General features: G+C 37.0%; 1 protein-coding gene across 4 annotated transcripts in view; it reads left to right on the forward strand.

The window, feature by feature from the left end:
- Nucleotides 1–12917, forward strand: part of LOC113501169 (dual specificity protein phosphatase 22-like) — a 59473-nt gene extending 46556 nt beyond the window's left edge. The window contains exons 4-9 of one of the 4 annotated variants that reach the window (XM_026882222.1): nucleotides 3109–3280; nucleotides 5084–5237; nucleotides 6027–6200; nucleotides 6522–6714; nucleotides 7153–7224; nucleotides 7534–7629. In XM_026882222.1, the coding sequence (XP_026738023.1) occupies nucleotides 3109–3280; nucleotides 5084–5237; nucleotides 6027–6200; nucleotides 6522–6714; nucleotides 7153–7224; nucleotides 7534–7588 (820 nt within the window). In that variant the 3' untranslated portion in view covers nucleotides 7589–7629. The other 3 variants (XM_026882224.1, XM_026882225.1, XM_026882223.1) reach the window with 3 other exon arrangements.
- Nucleotides 12918–13242: the final 325 nt, after the last annotated feature.

The raw sequence follows: 13242 nt of genomic DNA on the forward strand, positions 1-13242 counted from the left end.
AGGTACATGAGTAAATATAAAATAAAAATAAAAAACAACAAATTTGATGTACATCTCTATTTGCATGTACGTTCGCAAGTCAAGGAAATAGGTACAACAGACCTATATTAAAATTTATGCTAAGATTAATATCTGTAACAGTTTCTATTATATATGTATATTGGATTTAATAACACAAAACATATTGATGCTTCCCAAATACGATGCAAATATGATGCTTCCCTTTTATTTTGATATCCAAGAAGTCAATTATAATTACGCAAGATAAAACATCAAAAACATACAGTCAAAATAATATCAAGTTTTCAATTAAGAAACCTGTTTTTTTTTTGGAGAAAAGCTGCAAAAACATTGTTACGTTGATAGCACGTTATGAGGGCGTTGGGTGGAACATCATTATCGATTAATTGGTTATTTTAACGCGGTCATATCACTTGATTACACAATTATCGCTCGGAGCCCGCTCCCTTACACTAGACGATCGTGTTTTTTTTCAAAGAAAACAATGTTCGGAAACTGTTGAAGAGATCTTAAGCCTTATTTTTCTTTTAATGAGTAAAAACGCCTACCTACCGCATTAAGGGAATTAATCCTTGTGTCGCGGGGGCTTAACAAACATTCAATTCACATGCAAAAAGATACCTAGTCTGAGAACAAGCATTCGTAGATCACACACATACTTATCCTATGCTTGTCGAACCCGTGACTCGTCGTGCTCTGTGGTTTTTGGCGTGGTGACCTCAACCACTCATACCATAAAATCTAAAACATTTTTTGATTTCCATGTTCAGAATCTGCAAATGCTGAATTAATAAAAGCCACTCTAATTTCTCAAGGTCACACAAAAAACATACTAAAGAACCGTATTCTTTTTTACTTCTGGAAATGCGTACATTTTTTCCCTGAAACCCCTGTATAAGTAACGAGAGCCGTGGTCGAAAAAGAGCTCTAATCATTTACATCCATTTAAGTTACACGCAAGGAACGCATTTCCACAGTATTCATGGTAATGTCACGCCTTTTACCACGCCTACAATATTTATAATGCAAATGCCGCAAAAGGCACTTTGTGATAATTCTATAACGTTCAAGTAGAGGTGAATAACCTCTAACTAATGGTCAGTTATCAAAATCGTATTACGTAGTAAACTTGCTACCGATATTGTCAAGATAGCAAAAAGCTAGTCAAGTGCGAGTATGAATTGTGGAACTGAATCAACTGCAAAAAACTGAACTTACTTTTATGACCATAATCTGTAAAGTTTCAATGTCTATCACGATTCATGAGACTCAACCTGCTGATAGACGGACAGCCAGTGGAGACTTAGGCTTTCCAAATTCCATTGTTCCCTTTGGATACGGGTAAAATCCAGAATATCATTTAATCTTAGTGCTAAGCAAAAATATCAGAATTTTATCCTCCTTCACCGCTTTTATGTAAATAAAATTTGTTATTTTTGCTCACCGCTTGGGAAAACGACGTCATTAAAAAGTAACATCATAAAACAGCAGACAACACTGTATAAAATATTCGCTCAGCTTGAAAAATGTTCTGTGAAAACACTGAAATTATAACAAAAGCGGGCTGTGCAAGAATTTAATGACGCATCATTTGCCGCGTGTCTGGTTTCCAACTAAAACGACCAGCAGAGAGATAATGATGACTTAGAAACACAACTAAGTATACACCTAGGCACGTATTGTATGTAGGAAAGTTGTGAGTGCAAACAACGGCTTACAAAGTTCTGTAATATAGCGTGTAATTATGCTCTTATCTCCGACCCACTTGCTACTTAAACTAATTCAAAGTTCTTTTCTTGTCTCTTGACTCTCTCGTGTGTATTTTTCGTAACAAAGTTATAAAATGGCTAAAATTGCTGCTAACCCAGTGCGGAAGATTAAAATATTCGAATTAGCATTCACCCTTGACTCTTAGGACTTGAATCTTAGGCCCCAATTTAACACTTTCAGGTCAATTAAATAGGTATTGAGTTTGGAACTATTTGGATGTTAGGTTTATTTCCTCTAAAAAGCAAAGGTCATCGAAATAATCCAAAAAATCTAGTTCATTTGCACAAGATGTAAGAGGAATCCATAAAAAATTGGTTCAAAGAATAGACTTGAAAACGTTGTAATAAATTATGTCTATCGAGCTCTTCAAAATGAAGTCACGAGGTTCTTATGGATAGTACTTGTTCGTCAATATCTGGGGGCCTACCACTGTATCAGATATAAATGCTGTTGCATTTGTGGAAGAGGGACACTGCTCTACACCTTGTAGCGCGCCGTCTCACTTCTACGACTGCAACAGTGTTACTTTTTAAAGTAGAGGACAGTGATAGGCCCCCTGGGTAGTGGATAGTGCTCACCTTTCTCGGTCAAGTGGCTTTGCCATCGGGACCAGCTGAAATCGATTGAGAGCCTGTTGCTGACACCCGCGATCTTATACCAGCGACGAGATAAGGTCCACACACGACTAATTGAAACGTGCTAGGGATGTGTTTTCGAAACTTAATTTTATACTCGACTTGCCTCAGATTTCTAAGAGGTTTATCAACGTCGGAGTGATGTAAGCAGCCATTTATTTTGTGTCAGGAGCGTTGCGGTTACTTGTTTGTTACGAAATAATTAAGAAGGAAACTTGTTTGAATAAAAACAAAAAGATTAACTTCCTTGATATCCTAAAAATACAAAGTAATGATATAATCCGATTGGTTTATCTATTGACTGCTTGTAGTAAATCTCAGTGCGCTCTTTAAAATAAATCATAGTTGGCAAGGGGTGTAAAACTTATAAACTATACATATCTATATACGTAAATTATGCTATGATATATAATAAGCTATGTTACCCCTTTTTTAATATTTTGAGGAGTCTCAAAATTGCGTCCTAAAGGAAAAAGGCGAAATTTTTATTATTATAAGAGTATTTATCTCTGTCCTCGCGTTTCTTCATTGCTTACGTTAAAACTTTTCACAACGTCAACTTATGATAAGAAAAAAATCAAGCTATGATGCCAAATAGAAAGCCTATTTCATGAAAAATGAAAGTTAATCTTAAAAAAAAAATACTGTAGGCACAGATTTTTTAATTGTCTTTTTTTCCCAGTTTGGCAGGGATGTCACGAAGCGTGACGGTAGCAGTGGCGTACATAATGTCGGTTACGCCGCTGACGTGGCGCGAGGCTCTGAAGGTGGTCCGCGCCGGGCGGGCAGTCGCCAACCCTAACCTCGGCTTCCAACGCCAGCTGCAAGACTTCGAAACTTATAAACTTGTTGAGGTAAGAAACTGTCTGAAATTCTGAGTATGCTTCTTGAAAAGTTTTCTTGAAAGGATGTGGCTCTTAGGGTGTATGCAAGTATAGAGCTAGTTTTCCATAAAATAGGGTCAGTATTTGAAAGTCCGTAAGAAAACTATGTGGAATTAAAAAGAGCTGAAAAAAATAATCTACTTTAGTTCAGAAGGCTTTCAAGATAAGTAAGGCAATCCAAGAGATTAAAAGAAGATCCATTTAAATTCACATTCAACAGCGTCATTATAAATTTACAAAACCTTGAATCTAATACATACCTTGTTATCGATAAATGAAATATATGTTCGGCTAAAATATTTTAACTTGAATAGAATCTCAAGCACTTATAAATAATAAAATATTCCGTAAAAGCTTTCCATAGGCCCATCAGATTCTATAAGTGTCTGTTACGAGGAAAATTTTCTCTCATCGCAATTTCTAACGATTGACATAGTTTTTGTGTCGCCAGTGACATGACACTGTTATACGCCCATCCGTTAGGGATAAATCTTTGTTCGGTTTTTGCTCATCTTCCATTAAAAAACTAGATCAATACTTGAAGTTTTAAAACGTGGGCTCGTTGAGCCCAGACAAGTTACATTAAACAAGCAATAATATATTGAAACCTTAATTCGGGAATGAAATCCTTATCGACTTGTAACGTGACTTTGACTTCTCAATTCAATAGATTAAATTGAATGCATGTGTGTTAGCGCTCGAAGAAATATATGTACATATATTATATATTTGTGTAAAGGTTGGACCAAAAAATGGGCTAGCCACGCTTCTGTCTTTCAAGGCATAGAACATAAAAAACAATCTAAGTATGTCAGTAATACTGAAACAAGAATTGAATACATTGTCCCAAAGTGGCAGGTGTTCGTATAAATCTACGTAAATTTATTCGTTGGCAACCGACAGCGGGATTGCGATCACCTTGCGTGACACTTTCGCGTGTCAATACACCCCAAACAGTTACCAAATGACATGCAGAAAAATGTTCCTTTCATACTTACAATTAGTATTATCCTCGCTAAGTAATATTACATTATAATAACGATGAAGGATGGCTGTTTAGTGAGGTGGGAAAATGTTCATGTAGACCGACCTCCATGTACCAGTACTTTTACTGACTAACCTAAACCCGCCGTGCAATGTCTTCCCAATTTGGTTGACGTTTAGCAATATATACATCACGTATAAAAGAAAGGGTTAAGACAGGGCCGGCCACCGTTCCTTAGGTCTTGAGACTTTTCTATTCGCAGTGTTACGCCGGCGCCGTCTCGCCTCACAAAAGAAAAGTCTGTAAGAAAGCGTTATTTGTCCCGTCATTATAGTACTCTAGAGTCATGGAAATTTGAATACTATAGTAACGAAATAATGAGTCATTGAGGCATTTCTAGGGAAACCTGACTAGTGAGGCAATAATGCATCATTCGCGTGACTCAATGATCGATTGACAGGCTATTTATCGAGATAAGGATTAAATAAATTTTTGCGAAAATTATAATAACCTTTTTAAATAGAACTTTTTTTTTATTTTATTAAAGCAGTAATTTATATTTCAATGAAGTCGAATATATGTACATAGTTTAATCAAAATTTGCCCTACAATTTTAAAAGGTGTGAATTATTTGAAAAACAAAAACTGGAAGGTTATCTAGGTATATATATGGAAATAACTTCAGAATCCAGCTCTATCTCGATATTAAAGATCAAGAACACCGTAGCAAAATGCTAATACGATCGAAAAAAAAATGATATTATTAATTTGTCTATTTTCTTTTCAAGGAAAGAAGAAGACTTAAGGAGCGGTACCCGTCATTGGCGCTAGCTGACCGAGACCTATCCGAGTGCCGCGTCATGCTGGACTCGTACCAAACGATGCTGAACCAACGGACAATCTGCGAAGGAAAATGCTCCATGGGCCGACAATGTCCCACTGGTAATTTTACTTTATTCCCTTAGTTATTTGTGACAAATGAGGTCAGTATCTCGCGTCAGTATCACAAAATCCAGTGACGCGTCCTTGGCAAACTTTCGAAATATCTTAAAGGCTTACGTTGATGAATCGATGTCGCTGAAACCGTTAATCTTAGCAGAAAAACTTTCTTAGCAACGACCGAAGCTTCGAAAATACTCTAAAATAAAACTATATGTATTCCCCTCACGTATACCTAGTCCCATTTGACGTAGTAAGGTCGAACGTAGTTTTAATTCAATCGCCAGACGCCCTACTTTTAGCGTATCACACCCAAACATAATTTGGTTATACTCTAGCAATCTCATAACGATTTTTTCGTATCTACCCATAGGCGTTGAAATCGATATTGATATCCTAATGGAAGTTTTTTTGATGTTTGGCGTGGCACTTAGTCCATCCATAGATGTTGTTATTGTTTCTACGATAAATAATATCTAAGTATATTATTATAATATTTATGCTTAAGTGCACTTGACAAACTTTGGAGAAGTTCGAAGTAGCATTGTATATCAACGTCTAGCTTTCCCTCGGCATGTATAAACTACTTCGCCATTTATCAGCAAACACTTTCCTCTAAAACGAAAGCAAACAAACCCGTGTAAAAAGTATTGATCTCCATCGAGCACTGACGCTAGCATAGCATCGCTTTAACACTACAAACGGCAACCGTTGATACCACTTAAGCACTTAGTTTATGTTCGCACGTGTTCACCACTACATAGAGGTATTTGTTGCGTTCTCTCACATCAGGGGTATGCAGAACAGGGTCGAAGAGACAACCGCGACAAAGGAAGCCCTCAATGGCACCAGGAGCTGGAGAAGGCCCAGGGCTAAAGCGGTCGCCGTCCACACTGTCCACGATGTCGACTGCCTCAGGGTACCGCCCTCGGTCCTCGCCAGCTGGACTTTATAGTTATACCGGAGGTTTGTGGACGATATTACCTACTTTATAAGAAACTTAATAAGTTTTCTCAATTCTGAAGTTTCAACAGGTTTCGGAGATGATTGTTAAGCGTCAGACTTTTCAGTATCTTCTGTTTTTTTTATGTTGATCATATTCTTTTATATCTTATAAATGGATTATTGTTCGGAAACGATCCCAATGAGGAGGGAGGAGAAATTAAATTTAATTCAAAGTTTCTATTTCAGTCCAAACCCCGATTCCTTCCGGAAATGTTAGCGTAAGAAGTGAGCTCTTTGAGAACAATGTAAAAACCCAAACATCTAATCCGACTAAAATTTCAGCTCCGTCTCGACCGTCACGGTCAGCATCAGGGCTTAGCATGACTCGGGTAACAGACCCGGTGGGCGGCGGCACGGCTATGGCGGTGGGCGGCACGGAGTACTCCCGAAGACGGGCGGCCTCCGCGCCAGCCACGCCAGCGCTGTCACCCGCGTCATCGCCACCCGGATCGCCGCACAGGGCACCACAGCATAGGTGACCATCAAGAATTGTTCCTCAGATCCTTCCTCATCTTTAGAATCTCTAGTGCGTACTAAGTCCTCTGCTACTTGGATCTCAGCTGATATAGATGAACATTTTCCATGCCATGACATATTTTCTGATAGTCCCATCTTGAATTCCAAAAAATAAGGATCTCTGCTAGCACGACCCATTGCACAGCCACATAGCCTACACAGGACATCGCACAGGTGATCATTAAAAATTATAATTTTCTTGTTTATACCTTGTCAAGCGCACGGCGTTCTTACGAGCCTTGTCAACACGCAGACCAGTTTCTATAACATTCGGTAAGTTGTTAAGACTCTTTAATGTGTTGACACTACAGGGTGTGGTTTTGTCTGTGCTCTAGAACAAAGGAGGAATTTGAGCAAAGATGAAATGCCCCTTTATGTTTATATTCCATGTATCAAGTGCCTGTGCTGCTATATCAGAGCTGATGCCTGTTTCGACCCCTCCAGGTTCCCCACACAGGGTTCCACATAGGTGAATATTCAATCTCTCCTATTCTAAATCACTGCTGAGGCACACCTAGTGCACCTACATTTTATAACAACTTAGTGACGGACGTAGTCGTCAGCAATTCGTATGTTAAGTTACTAGTAACCGCGTGAATTAGCATTTAAGCAAAATTCATAAAAACCGCTCATCGAGCTACAATTACAGTCCATTCAACATTAAAACAAAAGCGATTTAGTTTTCCCATTTCCAAGCACATTTTCGTTGTTTGACATAATTATTCGAACCATTATTTTGTGGCACTTTTTAATTTTGTTCATTTCATGTTATCAATAGGAAGAGCTGTGCTTGGGTGATACCCTCGGTGGAGTGGGACCCCGATTCGATGTGACGTCACGGCGTCACGTCTCAAGAGGTTTTAATCACTCTCGTCGCACCCTCGCTTGCCGGAAGGTTATGCATTGTTTCTTTTGTTTTGCACGCTTATTTAACAATCATCGTTACACTTATAAATCAAGAACACTTTTTTTCTCTTTTTTAAGTACTTATAGTGTTGGTGTTTAACTTACGAAAATTGCTTCAGTAGGTGGGTAGGTAGTAGCACTTGCATTTTTCTTTTATAGAATATATCTTTATAGCTAGAGGTATGCCACATACATCCAAAAGGTGTTAATTAAAGTTAGTCCTAGCCCATGGTAATTCAAGTGTGAGAGGGTAAAAACGTGGTAAAAAAAGGTACTGAAAAGGTATAGAAGGTATATTAAGACAGTAGATTGTAACTTAGCAACCTAGGCTTTGGTAGTGGCAGTTCGCTAGGTTTTCTGCTAGTAGCCTTCACTGGTACCTTTAACCCTAGCTTGATAATATACCTTAAAACATAGACGGAGTATAAATGTTAAATAGTTTGATATGTTTAGCACACGAATTTTGTATATCCAACAGTGTTAAGAATTAACTTATGCACACTTAATTAACAAAGGAAGCGGCTGCTGTCTGTGAATCGAAATATCTATATTTTGAAACCGGGGATGAAGTTATGAAGCGTTTTAAAAAATAACTGACGGAACACGTAGAATGAATAGAGCCTCTTAAGGCTATTGTTCTTCATTCTGTCGAGCATTATCTTTATCTTTAGGCGCCACGTCGCCGTTTTCATACAATTGTTTAAGATAAGTAGGAAACACTTCCGCGCTTTCGAAGACTGGAGACTTACCAGCACCTCTTAAAGACTGTTGCAGTTGTAGAAGCGAGATGGCACTACTCAACGTAGAGTCGGTGTCTCTTTTTCACAATGACCCCGTTTTAAGGCGTTGGTAGGCCCCTGGCTCAAGCTTATGTACACGGAGAGTCGAGACAAATATTAAACGGGATAAGCTCGACAATGTATGGATTCAACACGTACGAATTCGAAATATAAGCCGATGTCTGAATCTATGTATTTTGAATTGAATATTTACTTCGTTTAATCTGAATTTTGCTGTTGTATCTTACAGTAAAATGTGGTAGACAAATACAGCGTCAATTTGACAGATTAAAAAAAATGATGGAAAGTTTTACAGAATGAAAGAATAAATTCGACACTCCCGAATCATTAATAAAATGCCACAAAACATCCATATTATTATTACAAATTGGTTTCAAACTACCAGCCCATTGTTGTTTCTCCTCTTGTACTAGGTACCACGGAAAAGCGAAGCAAATTACACGTCGCTGTATTAGACTAATTTCTCGCTTTAAAACTCTCGTAATTGTTAAAAAATCTAAAGTCGACGGCCTAAACCTCATTTAAATTACTTAGTTCAGACTTATGTAATTTGTAAGCTGGTGATACACATTTTACCTCATATGATGAGGGCCGTAAGCTCCCAGGGATCGAACATATGCTCTGCAAAACTAGCCCGGATACTCGCCTAAAAGATTTTATTAAGTCCGCGCAATGACTTTAACAAATTCTCCCAGGGAAATCTTTCCTTGCTTGGATGCCTTTTTACCCTGGTATAAGCCTTTATACAATTACCAGGTACTGGTAAATTTTACCTGAAAGCTGGTGTTTACATTTTGCTTTATCCTTTTTTTATTATCTTATCCTTAAATGTGTTACGGGCTAAGGTGTATTAATTAAATTCCGTTTCCGGTGCATTTCGTTCCGATTAGTTGAAACCGCGTTTTTTCTTTCTTAGATATTTTTCGTTTAGATTTTCTTATTTTTTTTTTCGTCCACCCCTTCAATTCAATTTATACAGCCTGATAAACTGGCTCGAGTATGATGCGGGCGAGTATCGCAATGTCGTTAAATTTAATGTACTAACGATCGGACGTTCAAACCAATTTGTGGCAACACCATCGTGTGGCATGGAGATGTGTGATAAATTCTGACGCCTACACTAATTGAATATGGCTACGGACGGTGTTTCATGTTGCGATCGCTACAAATAATTGATTAATATAATTTGCTGGGATGTTTTTAGAGTATTAAAATGCGAAACCTCCCACTTTTGCTTTCCACATTTAAATTATGACTAGTTTATTAGATGTCAATATATTGCAATTTAATAGCTCTTAAAAAGTGTATTTTACATATTTGCGCATATAAATATTATATATAACTAAAACTGACTTAGCTTAGCTTAGATTAAGTACAGATGTTTAGGCATTTTGTTAGAAACTTAGGTAAAATTTAAGTAGATACGTATCAAACCGAACAAAATTTTCGAATAGTTGCACTACGGTTATAATACTGAGTACGTTTCTACGAAGCAACATAAACAGACCTCAAAATATTGATTGTATTTAAAATAATAACAATAGACGTCTTTTCAGATCCCGCCCCCTGCAGCGGTGTTCGTAGCAAGCATCCTCGCGACATCTAGCATCCGCCCAGTGTGCACCGCACAGACGGCAGACACGCGCGCCCGCGTCGGCCACGTCCTTTATAGCACACAACGTGCACATATACTGGCCATCAGTTTCACCACACGCTGGCAACACTAACGGACAGCCAAATCTGACAGATGAAATGTCAAAAATGAATTTAAATAGCAACTGTCAAAATAAAACTCGAAACAGTTGAACAGCGATTGGTAAAATTGTGGTTAATGCTTCAAAGGCTTGTTATAAAGGCCATTATAATGAAGCTATTTATTATTAAGCATTTTGTGAGAGCAAGTTTCGGACGGCGAACTATTGATGTTTGGGTTTTTGAGAAATGAGGTTTGTAAACGTTAGAGGATTGCGACTGTTGCGTAAATCTCAAGTTGTTGTTTGCCTTTGCGGTGTCAATGTCGTGATATACCTTTATACTGTAACGTAATTATGCCTCATCAACGAAACTATGCTAGATTGATCGCGGTGATATACATAGTTAGGCTGGACACTAAGAGTGATATATGATTGAAAGAAGAATTTCGAAGGATGCAGGTGTAAAACATAGGTACCAAGTGAAAGGCAGTGAAATATTGTCGTTATTTAGTAAATATATACTTTAACGAAATGTCATTTCTGTCTCTACATATATCTTATAGTTGAACACTTATGAATCAGTGACAAGAACAATGCTAATATTACTAATTCCAGTGTTACGCAGGTACGTCGAACGTCAAAAATGTTTCCATGGAACTGAAACGTATTGGGAAGTACTGAATGTAACTATATGTTGCTGATAATTTAAGTCAACTATTTCGGCACAAGCTCGCATTAAGAGCCTCCCAAACTACATTCTCACCTTTTTATCAGCCGTTATTTTGATCAGGATTGGCATTAAGTTCGTTAAGTAAATAGAAAGAGATTTATGAGCAAGGGACCATTTGTTTGACTGATGCGAGCACCCAAAACTAATCGGGCAGTTTTGTTCGGCAGTGTGCGCGTTTAAAACCAAACCGGAACAAATTTTTGGTTGATGAAAAGTCTCTAGTATGCGGAAGCTCTTATTCTTGTCAAAATGCTTGCTCCGTATTTTTACGCAGTTCTTATCATGGCAAAATATGGATGCGAAGCTGACCCTTTAGCTTTGCGTCGCTTGGATGTAAATTCTTCGTAGGTAACTGGCTATTCCGCGGAGCTTACAATGGAGTGGAAAATTGAAAAGCAATTCAAAATCATATTCCAGAATAGAAAAATAAATCGAGTATTATTTAAGAAATCATTCTAAATGCTACCGAGAAATGTCTTATTAGTTCAATTATTAATAATTTGTTAAGTACGAAAGAAAGAGTACAACGTGCTAATGTAATGGAAATATAAGATATTTTAGTATTCGAGGAACGTCGTAGATATATAGATGGACTAAGGATGCTCTGACTAGATCAGATTTCTACTTCTAAGATTTCTACGTCTACTAAATACCTACTATGAAGTTAGCTCATATTTTTCATCTATTGTAGCTAGTCTAAAAGTAGCAATATTAATTTAAAGCAGCCTTTCAAAGTCTATTTACCAAATCTACTTAAGAGTCGTTAAGTATAATTTTATCTACCATCGGTACTTTAATAAATGGTACTCTCGCGATTACTAAGAATTTGAACATTCTAGAATATATTTTTCTCTTAACACTGTAATTGCGAGAGATACCTTGAATAGCACATTTTCTAGATATCTAAAAGTACCTACAAATTAGTTTATGATATAATTTAGCCCTAAGACTTCACTGTAAAATATACCATTTCCTTTTACTATAAAGTCCAGTGGCGAAGAAAGTCTTACCTTGTAGACTTTTTGGAAACTTTCCTAAATTGTTGAGGCCCTTGATCACGTGCAATAAAACATCCAAATTGGCTTATATCCCACCTATTTCACTAACTAACCCCGTCGTTTTAAGGGGAATGTTTGGCTTTGAGTAACAGGCGTTAAAAGATTATTGTAGGATTAAACGCCTGCTGACTTATAATTACGATGATCATCGGGATTTCGAACTTTTATTCCTCAGCACCATTTAACTGTCGCGTGAATAAAATTGTTTTCTCACACACATCACGGGTGCGAGTTTCGATTCAAGTCCTAACGTATCCGCGCGACCCGTTACTGTTCTGACAGCACGTTTAATTTGTTCCAGCAGGATGAAGTGACATGTGAAACGTTTGACTTTTGGATAAATTGCTCAAAATGAAAAACTGAATCCGTTCCTAGCACAGCACAATTTTTGATTTAGAAGCTTAGCACGTGTACATTTTCATTGCTCGCAAATAAAGCTCATTACAATTTCTATGTTAGAACACAATTCTAGGGTCGAACTAAGTTGTGAATTTTTGCATATCTCTTTTCTCATACTTACAAGGCTTAGCCTGGTTTAGAAAATTGTGATTTAGATGCCTTTAGCACGGTGGCATACGTAGTGTGATTATATTAATACATTTCTTTATTATTACTTATAAAATGCTGCCACTGTAGCTTTGTTATAACTCGTTTTAAGTCTGTAAATATTATATTCTAAGGCAATACTTCCTTCGATTCGTATCACGTTTGGTTCATTCGCGTGGATAAGATCTTTCCTAGAAGGAAATTACTTTCTGGATTCCGTATCTAAAAGGATGCAACAAAAAATACGTTTTTATTACTTTGAATTTCAATCTCTCTTTATATTATATTGTTATCCCGATTTCAGTACATTATAATATTGTATATTGAACAAGTTCTTTTGGAAGCGCAGAAGGTGCGGGATATATTATTGGAATAACCTATAGAGGCTATGTTTTTGTATATTTGAGGGAATATATATATTATATATATTTGAGTTACATACGCGCCAAAATATATGAAATTGTTCCTTAATTTTATTTGTTATTGTTTTAATGCAATGAGATATTCTTATTTATATTGTTTACTTTTCAAAGGTGTTGATAATCAGAAAGAAACATTAATTAAAACCACTTCTACGATCCATCACAAATGACAATATTTTAAGAAAATTTTAACGAGCACTATTTTTCTTACTAAATGATGTTATTTTTGTGTGACTAAAGAGATCTTGAAAAAAATATGTTTAATACGAATAGGTATAGGTTTTATTGCCGTTTACTCAAACGAAACGACTACATATATACCTACCTTTAT

Source organism: Trichoplusia ni, chromosome 15, assembly GCF_003590095.1.
Source record: "Trichoplusia ni isolate ovarian cell line Hi5 chromosome 15, tn1, whole genome shotgun sequence".
NCBI lineage: Eukaryota > Metazoa > Arthropoda > Insecta > Lepidoptera > Noctuidae > Trichoplusia > Trichoplusia ni.